Here is a 14,534-nt window from a genome sequence, read left to right as displayed (position 1 = left end):
GCTGAAAGTGCGGAACCTTGGCTTGGGATGTGCAACTGAACCTTACGCAGCTGGTGGGCAGCAGAGTTGGGAGGCAAGCCCAGCCAGCCTGAACTGAGAGTCCATCCCAGGTTCAAGGTCATGCTCTCACGAACCTTGAGCAGCAGTGGGGAGGAGGCAAGAGGAACAGTGTGTATCTGATGCATCTGTAGCAATGGGCTGGGTGGCAGGGGAGCCAATGCTCCATAGCTTTGTCCTTGACTTAGATTTCAGCCCCCCCCCGCCCCACCCTGTAGCCTCCTGGGTGGCCTGGGAGTTTCTGGAAGCTCTCCTGGATTGGGTCCCTCCCTCCTGCTTACTCTGGCTCTTTTGTCTGTGCCTGGAGCGGCAGATTTGCTCCCAATGGACAGAAGACACTTCAATCCTCCCCAGCCAGAGTGAAGCCTACACAGCTTGTGGCTGCCAGGTCTCTGTGAGGGACCAAGGACTAGCTGGGTAGGAAGGAGAGGCAGGGCTCTGACCCCACATTGGTCCAGGCATGGAGCCAGGCGCTGGGCATCTTCTCCCAAGTCAGACAGTAGGCAAGGGCCTGGCTCTGGGAGTCACATCTTGACTTCGAAGGGGAGATTCAGGTGAGGGGTGGACTCCAACATCTCAGGTTCAGGTGGGGCTTTAAGCAAGCAAGCTGGGGAGAGGGAGGTGGGTGGTCTAAAGTCATCCTGCAGCTGGGCGACAGGGCAGGGGCCTTCACAGAAATTTCGCTCTGAGTCTGTACCAGATGCTATGAAATAAGCAACCGGGGGGACAGAGTCCCGAGTCTTCACAGCCCAGTCACTGGCAGAGTCACAGCAACCGACATTCGCTGAGTGACACAGTGTCATGCAATTTCCCAAGAAGTGAGCTATGATTCCAATTTATTGATTGGGAAACTGAGGCAGGAGGACCCAGCTGGAGGCTTCCAGCAGTGCGGAGAGCCCTGGGATGTCCAGTCTGGCCACCACTGGTGCCTCTCGTTACATTTGTAGTTTGCAAATGTTATTTTAAAAATTTATTTATTTTTGACACGGGGACTCTTTATGTTGTCTAGCCTGCCCTCCAACTCTTGGGCTTCAATCCATCTCTTGCCTAAGTAGCTGAGATTACAGGAAACTGCTACCATGCCTGGTTTGCAAACTTGTTTGTTTTTTAAAAGCAAAAGAAGAGCATAAAAATCAGAGAGATTCAGGCTTGCAAAACAAAATAGCACTGAAGGAGTGGGGTAGGAGTGACTAAAGCCTGTCCCTCTTGGGACAATTTAGACCCTAAGAAAGGTAAGGCAGAGTTGTGAAGGCTCTGTGTGGCTGGAGGTTCCCTCTTGGCCTCAAACGCAGCTCCTGCAGTTGAACAGAGTTCAAGAGCAGGACAGAACATGCAGAGGCAGATGCTGCGTGGAACTTCCCAGGATGCTCCCTTGTCAGGCTTCATCTCAGGTGGCTGGCTGGTGTCTGCCACATAGACGGTCTTGTTCACCTAATGCCTGTGATGTGGCACCTACTCCGAGCTGGGGTCACATTAGTTGCTCTATCAACACTGTTAGTGAGGTGCACAGGTGGGCGCGCCCTCCTAGGGCTTTAGCGGGGAGGACAGGCTTTCTCACACATACTCCTCAGAGGACCGTGGCTAGGAAGGAAAAGCTCAAAGTCAGCAAGACGTTTGCACAGGGGGCCTGAGCTGCTCATCTCCACAGCAGGGTCCCAAGGAGAAATCTGGCACTTTAGACCAATGGCAGAGGGGATGGCAGGGGCCGGCAGCAGGCAGGACAGGGAGGGAGGTCTTGAGTCTCCCTTGTCCCCCAGGCATTCTCAAGTCTATAATACATCATGAGTTGTTCCCAGGACCAGAAAAAGGAACACGGCACAACAGACTTTGCAGTCCCTAATCCTCAAAGGGACAGGAAAATCCTTCTGTGGAGGTTGGAATATCACAAACCTAGGACTCTGTGCAATGAATAATGGATAAGTGAAACCACAATTAAAGCCAGAAATCATTAGGAAACCTAATGTGTCTGTGTAGGGCAGAATCTAATCCAGAATCTAATGGGAGGTCTATGTGTGAGAAAGCGTTCTCTAGACTCCATGAAGACCAGTCTCAGCTGCCCCACTCCAGCCCTGGCCCTGCTCCTGTGGTCATCACTTATTTAGAAAGTATTTAACAAACACCTGGGCTGGGGAGAGCACCAGTGCCCCCGCACGTGCCTGGCGCAGAGCCAGGGCTGTGTAAACACTTGGTCCTCTCTGCAGAGCCCAGACCAAAGGCACAGATGCAGTTAAGACACCATTCTCCCCCAGTGCCTGCTGTGTACCCTCCTCTCCCTCCCAGACCCTGACTTCAGAAAACTTGGCACTGAAACAGGTCAGAGGAAGGCCAGGCAACTACTTTGTCCCCAGCATTGGTCCCCATGAGGCCCTTCTATGTCATGTGGATCTCAGTTTATGAGATTCTGAACCAGGTGAGGGGGACAGTCCTGTCCTCCTAGCTGCCTTTGCTGCAGAGGCCACCATTTCAAGGTGGCTCTCTCTGCCACCACCTTCCTCCTTCCCCCTGCTCAGCCCTGCCTCTCCTCCCTTCTCATCTTAGGGGCTACTTTATGGAGGAGCCCTTCACGGTTGCCCTGGTTTCTTCTCTCTGTGCTCATTGGTCCCCAGACATCCCTGCATCTCAGTACTAAGTGTGATGTCCAAGTGGGATCCAGGTGTCAGGTCTGTGCCTCTCTAGACTGCGTGCATCCTGACCGGGTTGCCTTGTGTCCTCCATGTGTTCAGTGTCTAGAGATGAACGCAGCACACAGGAGGTGCTCAGTAAGAAGTGTGGTGTGAATGAACACAGGCAAATATGCCACTTTTTCCCATGGCCATCCATCCTCTCTAGCTGTCTGTCTCTCTTGCACACACACATACAGACTGTCGTATTTGCTGATTCACATTCTCACATACTCCTCCTGTTGCATAGGTTCCTTCTGTGGTCTCATTCCCCTTTGATGCTGCCTTTGGGGGGTTCAGACCCATTGACTGCACTTGGCAAAATCAAAGAGCTTCTGATCCTGGATCTGAAGGGGGTCTGGATCACCCTCTGCAGACCCATGCTATCTCATGCTCTCTGACCCCTTTCCTGCATCTGGTCACGGCAATGGCAATGCACTCCATAAAAGGACTGCAGTCTAGACTTCCCTGAACCTTTGCAACCATGCTCAGAGGTAGCCAGGCAAGAGGTAAGGCACTGTTTTACCGCTGAACAAACAGCCCCAGGGAGGTCAAGTCTCTCCCAGGTAGTAGAGCCAGGGCTGAGACTCAGGTTTCACTGTACCCAGGCTGGAGCACCTGCTGGTGCACTTCTGGGAAGCCAAGGCAGGGACAAGATGCTGCTATCATTGCCACTCACCAAGGTGTTGATGTCCCTGAGGGTCCAGCTGGGGGCAGGGGGGCTTTGTGGACTCTCCCATGCCCTCCCTCCTCCTCCTCCAGAAAATGAAGCCATTGAGAGCTGTTGCCCTCCTCCTGTGCACCCCACTCCAGGCCTGCAGTGATCCTCAACACTGGGCGTTCAAGGGTCCTGGGTATCATGGGGGGTGATAGCAGTGTCCTATTTTGGAAAGATGGTAGAGAAAGAGGAGTGCTAAAAGGCCCGAGAAAGGAGATAAGACAAACCTCAACATCCCCCATTCCCACTGTCACCTGATTCACACCAGGTGGCCCACTGGGCAGCTGGGAACCTGGGCCACATCACGGAGCTGGCCACACCCAGCCTTCACCTGCTCTCATTGCTATTTTTCAAAATGTCAGTCCTGGGCTGTGGGACAGCATTCTGCCTGTGCTTCCAGTGCCTCTCCCTCGAGGAGGACTCACTCTTCCTGAAAGAGGCTATGAATATTTAAAGACATTTTTTCAGCCAGTAGAACCACATCATGCTGCTTTAAATTTATCTCCAGAAAGTTTGCCTGAGTCCCCGAGTATCCCTCACCCCTGGCTCAGAAAGTGAACTGGGGCCCCTGAGAAGTGGGTCTCCACCGTGTGTGGCTGACGGTGAACGTACATTCCTAATTCTGGTCCACAGACACAGGAGAGTTAATCCCTGCAAATTGTCACCAGTTCTTGGAGAAGCAGGAAAACCAATTGGACGTGGGCAGCGATATGGAGAGACAGCCATTCAAGAAAGCAGAACCACAACCCGAGTCCAGGGGCACAGAGCCCTGGAATCCCACAAGAGAAGCTCCTGGCGTGTGATGGCGGAGCTGATCTGGATTCTGGATTCACCAGCCCCATGGTCACCTCCTGCTGGTCCCCTCGAGCTTCTCTGCTCTGCAGAATTGCTCACAGCCCACTGCATCAAATCTCTCCCTTATCACCACAACACAACACTCCGTGGATAACTTCTTGAAACTCCAGTCATGCTACAGTGTTTCCAGTGCTCTGGAAAGGACTCTGCTCCTCTGCCTGCCCAGAACCAATCAGCCACACACGACCAACTCTATTTCCAAAGTCCAGGCAATTACAGGCAGCTGAGCTCCTAGGCAGGGTGCCCATTGCTCAGAGCCAGGACCCAGGTCATCAGCAACCTCCCATCTCAGCCACGATTCCCCCAGCCGCCTCTGAGACCCATGCACACCAGAACCGCCACACTTGACACACGGAGGTGACGGGACCGGTCTGGGCACATCCAGGAAGGAAACAAGGTCAAGGCCAAGTCTCCCTACCTTTGCTGAGGGTCCCGGTGATGAGCTTAAAGATGGTCTGAGCAAATTTCACAAAACCGAGCTTGCATCTTTTGGAGCAGCCGCTCATGGTGGCAGAGGGGAGCCAGGCTCTGCTGTCAGCACCCAGAAGGGATAGCACCCACCTAGTGTGCCCCTGGACCTTGGAGCCTGCCTGGATGATCTCTGAGGGGTGGGTGCACCCCAGAAGCCTGGTTCCGGGAACAGCACGGCTGTCTCTGCAGCGAGTCCGGCTTCTGCATCCAGACAGCCTGCAGGGAGAACAATCCCTCGTCTCTCCACCCCCTTGAGTGCTGTCCACTCAAGTCCTCCCTGCTATAGGAGGCCCTGGGGATGCCAGGGTTGGATGGCCCTGCCGGGGCACTAGCAGCTTGTGGAGAAGCGAGGATGAGCGTGAAACTGAGCAGATTAGGGAGGGAGGAGCTGGAGCCTCCCGGGTTTCCGACTCTCTCTGCTATACGCAGCAGTAATGTAGCAATTAATACTCCAGTGGGGGACTGCTAGGCAGAAAACAGCCCCGCAGCCTCCCAGCTCACTCACTGGCTCGCTCTCCCGCGCTCTCCTTCCTGACTAATCTAATAGATCAACTCTCCGTGACTGGATGGGGTCTGGGAGACCTCCCCACAGAGCAGGAAGCTGAGACTGGCCAGCACTCAGTGGAAAGTTTGCAGGCAGCCTCTAGGGGCCTGGTTTGCATCAAGGAGAAGCTAGGCTGGGTGGGGAGCCCCTGGGGAACTGGCCTGAGCACAGGGGCCAGACAGACAGACAGACAGAGCGAGCTTGATCTGCCTATCCCACAACCTTGTCTTCCCTGACTCAGAACTGCCAGCGCCTCCTTGCAGGGACCCTCAACTGAAGTCAAACTGCTCAGTTCCAGCCTCTGCCCCTGCAGAGCAGGCAGAAGTTTGTGCTGCCTCACTGGGAGAGGGGAGGAGTGCCATTAGGCTTTCCTGATTAAGAGAGTGGTCGTCAGAAATGACATCAGGTGATGGCCGAGACTGAAATAATCAATTGCAATCAGTACTTGTCACAGAGGAATTGCAAGGTGTCATGCAAATGCGAAACCCAACATTGGTTAGTAACAACGGCACCAAGACTGTGTAGGGCGGAAGAGGCACGGGACATACCCCCTACAAGGCCCAGCTCTGCTGTCTTTGCTGATTTGGAAAGTCCCTGAAGGCCTTGTTGCTTTCTCTGGGATGTCTGAGGGAACCTGGTTCAGAACAGAGACCGTGGGTTGCTGAAATGCCACATAAGCCAGAACCCAGGTACCATGTCTTCATCTGCTGTCTTCCTCGTCTTCGAGGAGTCAGGTGGAAGTAAATCCTGAAGAAACAGACCTCAACCCTTGGGATGATCACCAATAAATTTTTACTCCAGGAAGAAGCCCAGGAGTCAGTCCACAAGCACTGGCCTTTTTCCAAGCTCCAATACCCTCCACGTCTGCTCGCCCTGTATCAGTTGCCATATACCATGGGCCAGGCAGACAGCTCCCATGGTGCTTGATATCTTGGGGTTTGCGTGGCCCCACGTGATTTGCTCTTCAGCTTCACAGTATGGAAGGTCCTGGTTCAAACGCACGTGGTGTCTGGGCTGTAAGCAGTATTCAACCCTTCCTTCTCTCACTTCTTGTCCAGTATTTACTGAGCTCCCTGGATGTAGGACACAGCCTATGTGAGTCTGCATCCAAAGGCTGACGAAGCTGGAGTCAAATCCAGGATGGCCGCAGCAAAAAGGCACCCTCTGCATTGACCTGCCTCCCTGTTCTTCTTCCACTTTTTGTTCCATCCGGGCCCCAGCCTATTGGACGATGCTGTCCATGTTTGGGGCAAGTCTTCCCCCTGAGTTGACCTGCTCACATGCCAATCATCTCTGGAAGGCCTTTGCAGACACACCAGAAGTGTGCTTGACCGAGTACCTCAACCTCTCAATCTGGTCTAGTTGACCAGCAGATTAGCCGTCACACGTAGTCTTTACTGAAGACTTGGGGGATGCTGAAATGAAGTTAATGTGCTCATTGCAGCATCCAGCATGGGACACGCACAGGTTATGAGGTCAATGGCAAAGGCTATTTCTGCTGCCGGTTGGATTGTTGCTGCGGAAGCCATCCTTGCTCCTGTTCCCCAAACACTCCGTAACTCCTGCACTACTTGAGGAGGGACATCCCCATCAGCCTGGACTCTGGAATACCGACTGCTCCCCAGTCCCATGAGAACCCTGTGGAAGGCTCTGAGGCCAGTGTGACATGGGATCTTTGTGTCCTCAGGAACCTGTTACAAAATCACTGTTCACATCAGTGAGGGTCAGAGAATTCCAGAAGAGAAGCTTGAGGAAATTGAGGCTGTAGTTAGAAAAGATTTCATGAGGTGGAAATGTAGCTGGCCACAGGGAAAGGAGGGTGAAAATGCACAGAGGGCACGAGGGCAAAGCTTCACCATCATGGGAAATCATAGACCAGGCTCTGACTTCTTTCTCCCCTAAAGCATTCTGGATTCTTTGATCTGTACGAGACAGCATGTGTGTGAACACTCAGTCTTAGATAAATAAGTCAGGCCCAGAGAGGGTCAGCAGTGTCCGAAGTACCACACAGCAAAGCCTTCCCCCCACACTCAGTGTAGGTAAGGTGTTCACTGTGTCCAGAACATTCCTGGAAAAGGAAGGCAAGTTGTGCCAGGGTTGGACTCATGATAGAATACAGGACTGTTCTCTGCCCAAGGAACACGCTATTCTGCAGATAAGGGACAGGAGAAGAGCATTCAGGTGGCACCAGGGAAATTAGACCATCGGCAGGCTCGTAATTAGTCAGCCTGACTTTCACAGACACATTTTATCCAGGGAATTGGGGAAGCCAGAGCTATCTCTCCACCTGAAACCTCTGATGGGCTCCTCACACACCAGCTCCAGGAAGTAGGGCAGGCAGATGGGGCTGCAGGTTGTGTCTTTGCCTGGTGAGGGCTCTGACGTCTCCTTGTGAAGGCTGAGCGAGGACAGGCTTGCTGGCCTCTACCAGGGTGACAATGACACCGTGTTCACTGAGTTCCTTCTCTGTGCAGGCGATTCTAAGTACTCCCTCACACCAAGTCCTCATTAGAGCCCCAGGAGGCAGCCATTATTATACAACCCACTCTGTGTATGAGGAAACAGGGCCAGAGGGGGCAAGCAACCTCTCAATGGCCACAGAGCTGAAGCAGAATTTCAATCCCTAAAATTCCCAGAAATTTTGCATGTCGCTAGGGTTCAAAATTAAAGTGACTGACCGTGTTAAGGAGATTTATCTTCCCTCTGTATTGGAAGAAAGAAGGGACTGACCATTATGATCATTGCTGGGGAGAATGGAGACATTTGTCCTGAAAGGAATTCCCTCCATGGCCAAATTGTAGGGTGGGGTGAGGTGGGCTGGGAGGGGAGGGGAGGCAGAGAGAGATGTAGTTAGACAGGGGTCAGTCACTGTCCGGCCAGGAGGAGCCACGTCAAATAGAAGCATACAAAGCAGGTGTTGGAGGACAGCAGATGTCTGGAAGGGATGGGGAGAATCACAGAGATAGAAACGCAGGAAGTCGCTCCATCATTACAGCCAGGGCTGAGGTGGGGACAAATGAAAGGGGCTGAGATCCCTTGGACCTGGAACCTGGGCAGAGGACCCCTTGGTGGCAGAGAGAGATCCCAGGAGGGGTGCCTGCTGGCTGGCACTGGTGTCTCTGAAGTTGGGCTAAGAGGTTGACACTGGAAGTGTAGAATTACAGGGATGATGATGAGGCAAAACTCCTGTCTCTGCTGGAGGGGACAGCCATCTCTAGGACGCAGGCAGGAGAGGAAGCAGCCTGGGAGGAGCAGGTTCCCTTGTCCCCTTACTCCAGCCACAGCTCCTCTCCCTACTGCAAGAGCCTGTCTCGGGCACTGGCGAAGCAGAAATGTGGTTTCAGTCCCAGCCTCTGGGCGGCGAGCAGAGTGGAGAAGGGAGCCTTGCCTCTGGGACCAAGTGCTTCCTGACCTGCCTGGTCCAGACATCCTCTGCTCTGCAGCCCTGAGCTCCTCTCCTCACATTTATTCATTCAACAAATACTCAATATCTACTCTGCTCCTGGCAGCAGGGATTCATTGGTGAATAAAACAAAATCCGTTCCAGTGTGGAAATTGTATTTTAGAGGTCAAAATGAGGAAGAAGTACTCAGACCGTAAACCAAATTCATACAGTGGAGAATTCCAGACAGCAAACTATTTGGATGCAAATAATAAAACATGTGGCCAGCCCATTGCTTTTGAATCAGCAGGACAGGACCTCCCCAAGTTTGCTGGCCAGCTCCGAAGGGTACACTAAGAAGAAGAAAAGAACAGAATCTGTGGGAGTCACGACGATCATGAAAACATCACTGTGCTCTGTGACTCTGTGGGCCAGGTTCTGTCTCTGGGTTGTATTTGTGTCATGTTACCTGATCTTGAAAAGTAACAAGACTGCCAGGTGTTTGGATATCATTATTCATCATCCCCATTTTATAGAGGAGAAAGTGGAGGCTTTGGCGAGGTTAGGTATTACTGTGTAGGGAGGGCGGCACGGGGGGGTGGGAATTAGTGACAAGTGACAGCTACAGGAGAGTTTAGGGGGAGGGGAGGAGACAGAGCCACCAGCACACCCACAGACACAGGTAGGGAAGGCAGGAGGATCAGGTCTGGGGAGAGAGATGGCTACAGATTTTTATGTCTTAGGGAGAGAAGTGCCTAGCCAGTAGAGGGAAATGAGGGTGAGGAACTCAGAAAAGCAGGTAGGAGCTGAAGAAAATAAATGATTCTCCTTGCTGCTAAAGAAGAAAATAAATGGAGCATCCCAGAAGGCCTCCAAATACTGGCATTTAAATACAGGCTTACACAGTGGGTAAAAAAAAGCAATTTCCTAAGAATTAAATCAGATTTTATTTTTCCTCCAAGCCTCAGAAAAATCAGTTCTGCCTGAGTTTAGGCCTCCGAGAGGGATTCCTCCTGGCTCCAAGGGCGCCAGTTCTGCGTTCTCAGCGGGAGACCATGACTTCTCCCGTTATAATCACCTGCAGAAGTTGCCTGGGAAGCTGAAGGCAATTCCTCAGTGCTGCTTGCTGGCGCTCCAAGGCTCATTTGTGCTGAGAGCAGGGCACCTGACGTTGGGCTCTCCTTGATCTCTGCACTTAGCTGTCAGCAAGTGTGCAGGGCCTGGTGGGGCGGGCAGAGGAGCTGTGATTGGCCTGTGGACCTGGCAAGAGGTCAAGTGCAGCTGTAGGAGGCGTGAGGCGGAGATGGGGAGGAGCCAAGCGGTCCTCTCTTCTGCGTGTCCCGAGCAACCAGTGTCTTTGTACCACCCCCTGTTACCATTGTCACGTCCTGCCCGGTCCTCTCTTTCCCTGCCCCTTTGCACCCCAGGCTAAGCACTGGACTCACTGTGCCCTGGACCGAGCATGGGGCACCTGTGTTGTGTACTGGTCCGTAGAGGAGAATGGGAGACCACAGGCCTCCGTGTGGGTGCCGGCTCTTCTGGCTGTGACCCACAGAGAGCCCTACCAGATGGATTCATTCCTCCTCTGCTTCCTAGCCCCACAAAGTGCAGGGTTAGGGCTGGGATCCCAACTCCTGGATGAGACTGACCTTGGGTGTTGCTTTGTCTTCAGTTGACATATCTGCTCTTCCCCAATGGCCCTGCTATCATCTTCCTTACTCTTACCTCAATCAAGTGCATCAGCAGCACCCGGGTTGGAACCCCGGGGTTCATTGTCACTTTTCCCAGATCCTGTGCTATTCAGCCAGCCCAGAACCAGCTCCTGCTGTGTCCTCCTCAGTAGCATGTCTGCCCTGTCCACTTCTCAATAGTCCCATGCACCGTGCTTCTCAAGGTGTAGCCAATGGTCCAACATAGTCAGCGGTCAAAGAGTACATTCTCCCCTGGAACCTGTGAACGGGGAGGCTTATTTGGGAAAGGGGTCTTTGCAGATGTAACTAAAAGAAGCATCTTGGGAGGAGATCATCCAGCTCCTGACTCTGGTGACAAGGGCTCTTAGGAGGGACGAGAGGTGACAGAGCAGGAGGTGACAGACCATGGACAAAGGTAGAAGAGGTGTACCTCCAGAAGCAGCCTCTCCTGTAGCTTCCAGAAAGAAGAATACCAAGATTGGATTGCCCTTCAGGACTGTGAGAGAAAACATTTCTGTTGTTTTCAGTCACTCAATTTGGGGTAGTTTCTTATAGCAGCCACAGGAAACCAATGAAGTCCATCTAAAGCAGAGTGCAGTGCAGGAATTAAGGTGGGGATTTGGGAGTCTGAGCTTGGGCACTTGGTGCCTGGATCCCAAATTCCAGCAGGCACTGCAGTCCCCACAAGCATGGTAAAATGCTGAGTCCCAGGTGAACTGGAGTGGCTGGGCCTGGGCCCTAAAATCTGAATTTTATTTATTTATTTAGTGTGAACTCAAGGCTTCACACTTGCAAGACAGGCATTCTGCTGCTTGAGCCACAGCTCTAGTCCATTTTGTTGTATAAAACCTGTATTTTAATAACTCCTCCAGCTAATTCTGAGCACGGGGACTGTGGCCTGTACATCTTGAGCCCTGGAGCCTGGCACAAAGCCCAGGGCAGAAGAGGTGCTAGGAAACTTGACCAGATGAAGGAATGAATAATTGACACCTGATTGCATACCCATGGCTTCTGCCTGTATAGGTGCAGGAACCATCAGGCCTTCTAACAGTCAGCGAGATTGATGCTCTCCGCCCCTTCTCTGTACCCTATCTTCCTTGTCCCCCATGGGCAGGGACAGTACTTTCACAATGTCTAATAGGTTGTGTGTGTTATGTAACAGTTGTCAGGCTGTATTGCTTAGAGAATAAAGTTAAGGAAATGGTCCATACACATTCAGCACCGATGCATTAAAATTTTTTTTGATGCAATAATGGCTATACCACGTGTGACCCTCAGATTTTGAATCCACAGACAGCTATGGGGACAGCGGGGCTGGGTCAATGTGGCAGAATCCACCCACGGTCCTACGTGCTCTCCCTCCACTCCCTGCTTGGGCTCAGGTGTCCCAGAAGCCAGGTCTTCCACAGTCATCAGAACATACGGGAACATGTGCGCTCTGCAGGATCTTTAGTTTGGAGCAACACCGAACGTACGTAATAAGGGATTGGGAATCATGAGACTTGAATTCAAATTGCTGCGGTGCTGAGGTGTGCAGGTGTCCCCCCCAAAGTGTGTGCTGTGAGAACTGAAGCCCCAAATTCTCATGTTGTAGGTATTTGGTGGAGGGCCTTTGAGAGGTGACTAGGGCTAGATGAGGTCATTTGGGACCATGATGGCATTGCTGGCTTTATAAGAAGAGGAAGAGATCCAAGTTAGCAGCTTACTCTGGCTCCCCAGGTGATGCCCTCTGCCAGGTTAGGAAGCAGCCCGAGGCCCTCACCAGATGCCTGCGCCATGTTGTTGGGTTTCCCAGCCTCAGAACTGTGAGCTAAAGAAGCTTCTATCCTTTATGAATTTTTAGATCTCTGGTATTTGGTTATAGCAACAGGAAAGAGATGAAGACGTGCTATAACCACTTGTGTGCAGACAACAGTTATTCCAACTCTCTAACCTTTTGCTTCCATACTAAGTGGTGATAAGACTTCCTAACTACGAAAGTCAATGCTACCATTAAATGGAAGGGGTGATGTGCCAACTGTCTTGGTTCCTCAAGGACTGAGGGGTGTCGAGGGACACAGGACGTCCAGTGCTAAACTGAGAATGTGACCCTATTATGGAACCCACGCAAAGCCAGAGCAGAGTGGCCACCTCTTCCTTCAGTGATATTTATGGAGAGTGGGGAGTTTGCAATTCTAACCAGGCTTCCACAGTGTTCAGTTGTTTGGCCACTTGCATCCTGCATTTCACTACATATGTTGTCACCAATGACCCTAAATCCTTTGTGGTGTCCACAACTGCAAAGGGGCAATGGCTGCTGTGGTTCCTTTCTCCCTTCCATGACCAGTCTGGGTCCTGTCCCCAGAGAGCCATTCCTGGGGAACATGGAAGCTGAGTGTGAGATTCACAGCCAAGACACAAACTGACTGTCCCTCTCGGTCTCCAAGGAAACCTACCAAGAGAGAGGACAATGGTCATATGACCAAGGTCAACCCACAAACAACTTCAGGTCTACATGAGAACAGTTGCTTTCGAAATCCACCCAGAGATAACAATGAGGAAACTTGGGGAGGAAACAGTTAGCAGTTAAATAAGGGTGCCTGTAAGTATCCATCCTGCTTTGGTAATTATGTCAGTGCCTGGAGAGGTCAGCAGAGTCCTGGCGCCTAATGGGCAGGTGGAGACACTGGTGAGTTTGCCTGAGACCCACGGTGGGATGCTGATCAGACGGTTTCTCAGCCTTCAGTGTAGTGCTGGATCTGAACAACCCACCGCTTGTCGTGGGGTGCCCAGGGCCTCAGATGGTGAAACCAGCTCCACTGTGAGCATAACTGAAGCCCAGTGCCAAGCTGGCGTGTTACAGGGAGAGTAAGTGGCAAGAGGGCTGCCAGAGGTGAGGCTGAGGCTTTATGCTATTGGGTGACTTGGTGTCATTTTTCTCCACGTAGCCTGTCTCTCACACATCTCCTGCTCCAGGTTCTCTCTGCCTGCAGAATACTGATCCCTTTTACTTTTGTATTACCTCCACCTTCCTCTGAGCCTCAGTTTCCTCATCTGAGATATGGTTGGAAAAAACAACTTCCAGGTTGGCTACCACCATGGAAAGGTACATGCAAATTGAATTGTCTGTTGGTGGTAGACTGACTAGGAGGAGCCTTACGATGGTTGGTTGGGAAGTCAGTTTCAATAACTTCTACCTATGTGACCACATTAGTTACTGTCACCGAAAATCCCTGAGAGAATAAGGAAGGATTTACTTTGGCTCAGGATTTCAGAGAGTTCCGTCCATGGTTGCGTAGAATCATGCACTTGGGCAGAACTGATGGCAGCAGGTGTATGTGTTCCCCTCATGGTGGACAGAAAGCAGAGAGGCAACACAGGAAGGAGCTAGGACAAGACCTAGTCCCCCAGGACCTGTCCTCAGTGACCTACTTCCTCCAGGAGTCCCAGCCCCTACTCTTCTCCACCTCCCATTAATGCCATTGTGTTATAGCTCCATTAAGGGATTCAACTATTCACTAGGTCAGAGTCCTCGCGATATAACCGTCTCTGGAAATGTCCCCACAGGCTCACCCACAGGTGTGTTTCACTAACCTCCGCTGCGTTTCTCAGTCCAGTCGAGTTGTCAGGGAAGATTAACCACCACAGTGATTTAAAACCCACTAACCCTCATAAGCTTCAGTTACCCCATCTGTACAGTGTCTACACCACAGAAGTCAGGCGGAAATGCGTGTCAGAACCCAGCACACCAGAAGTGCTCAACTAACAGTAGCTGAGTTACTGTCAGAGTCTTGATCATGGCGCCCACTAAATGGATGAACTTGAGGTCCACAACTGACCTGTCCAGGGCACACTGATCCCCATGGAATGCCTTGAGCCTTGAATATCTGTGACTTGACCTCCTTACCACACACTGCACTCACCAGCACCTCCGGTCTATGCTGGCCAAGAGCCCGAGAACTGGGTGTCCTTGGACTGGGAGCTTCCAGAGCAGACAGAGGACTGGACACATTGTACCTGGAGGATTTTGCAGGCTCCTCTTGTTTCTGTGGCTTCAGTTTGGCTTGGTTGTGCCTGAGCCACACACTCCCAAAGTGACCATGTGTTAAAGGACAACCTTTAAGACCTTGCCCCCTATGTGAGAAAATGCTTAAGTTTGACTCTGCCCTCCCTTAAA

The 14,534-nt window shown here is 51.9% G+C and overlaps 1 protein-coding gene across 1 annotated transcript in view; it reads right to left on the bottom strand.

Moving 5' to 3' along the window:
- The window catches only part of Kcnip1 (potassium voltage-gated channel interacting protein 1), a 322,065-nt gene extending 316,759 nt beyond the window's left edge, over positions 1-5,306 (bottom strand). Inside the window, exon 1 of the mRNA XM_020164377.2 lies at positions 4,709-5,306. Coding sequence (XP_020019966.1) covers positions 4,709-4,796 — 88 coding nt within the window. The 5' untranslated portion in view covers positions 4,797-5,306. The remainder of the gene's footprint in view (positions 1-4,708) is intronic.
- Positions 5,307-14,534: the final 9,228 nt, after the last annotated feature.

This window comes from Castor canadensis, chromosome 16 (genome assembly GCF_047511655.1).
Source record: "Castor canadensis chromosome 16, mCasCan1.hap1v2, whole genome shotgun sequence".
Taxonomy (NCBI): domain Eukaryota; kingdom Metazoa; phylum Chordata; class Mammalia; order Rodentia; family Castoridae; genus Castor; species Castor canadensis.
This window is presented reverse-complemented; position numbering and strand designations above follow the sequence as displayed.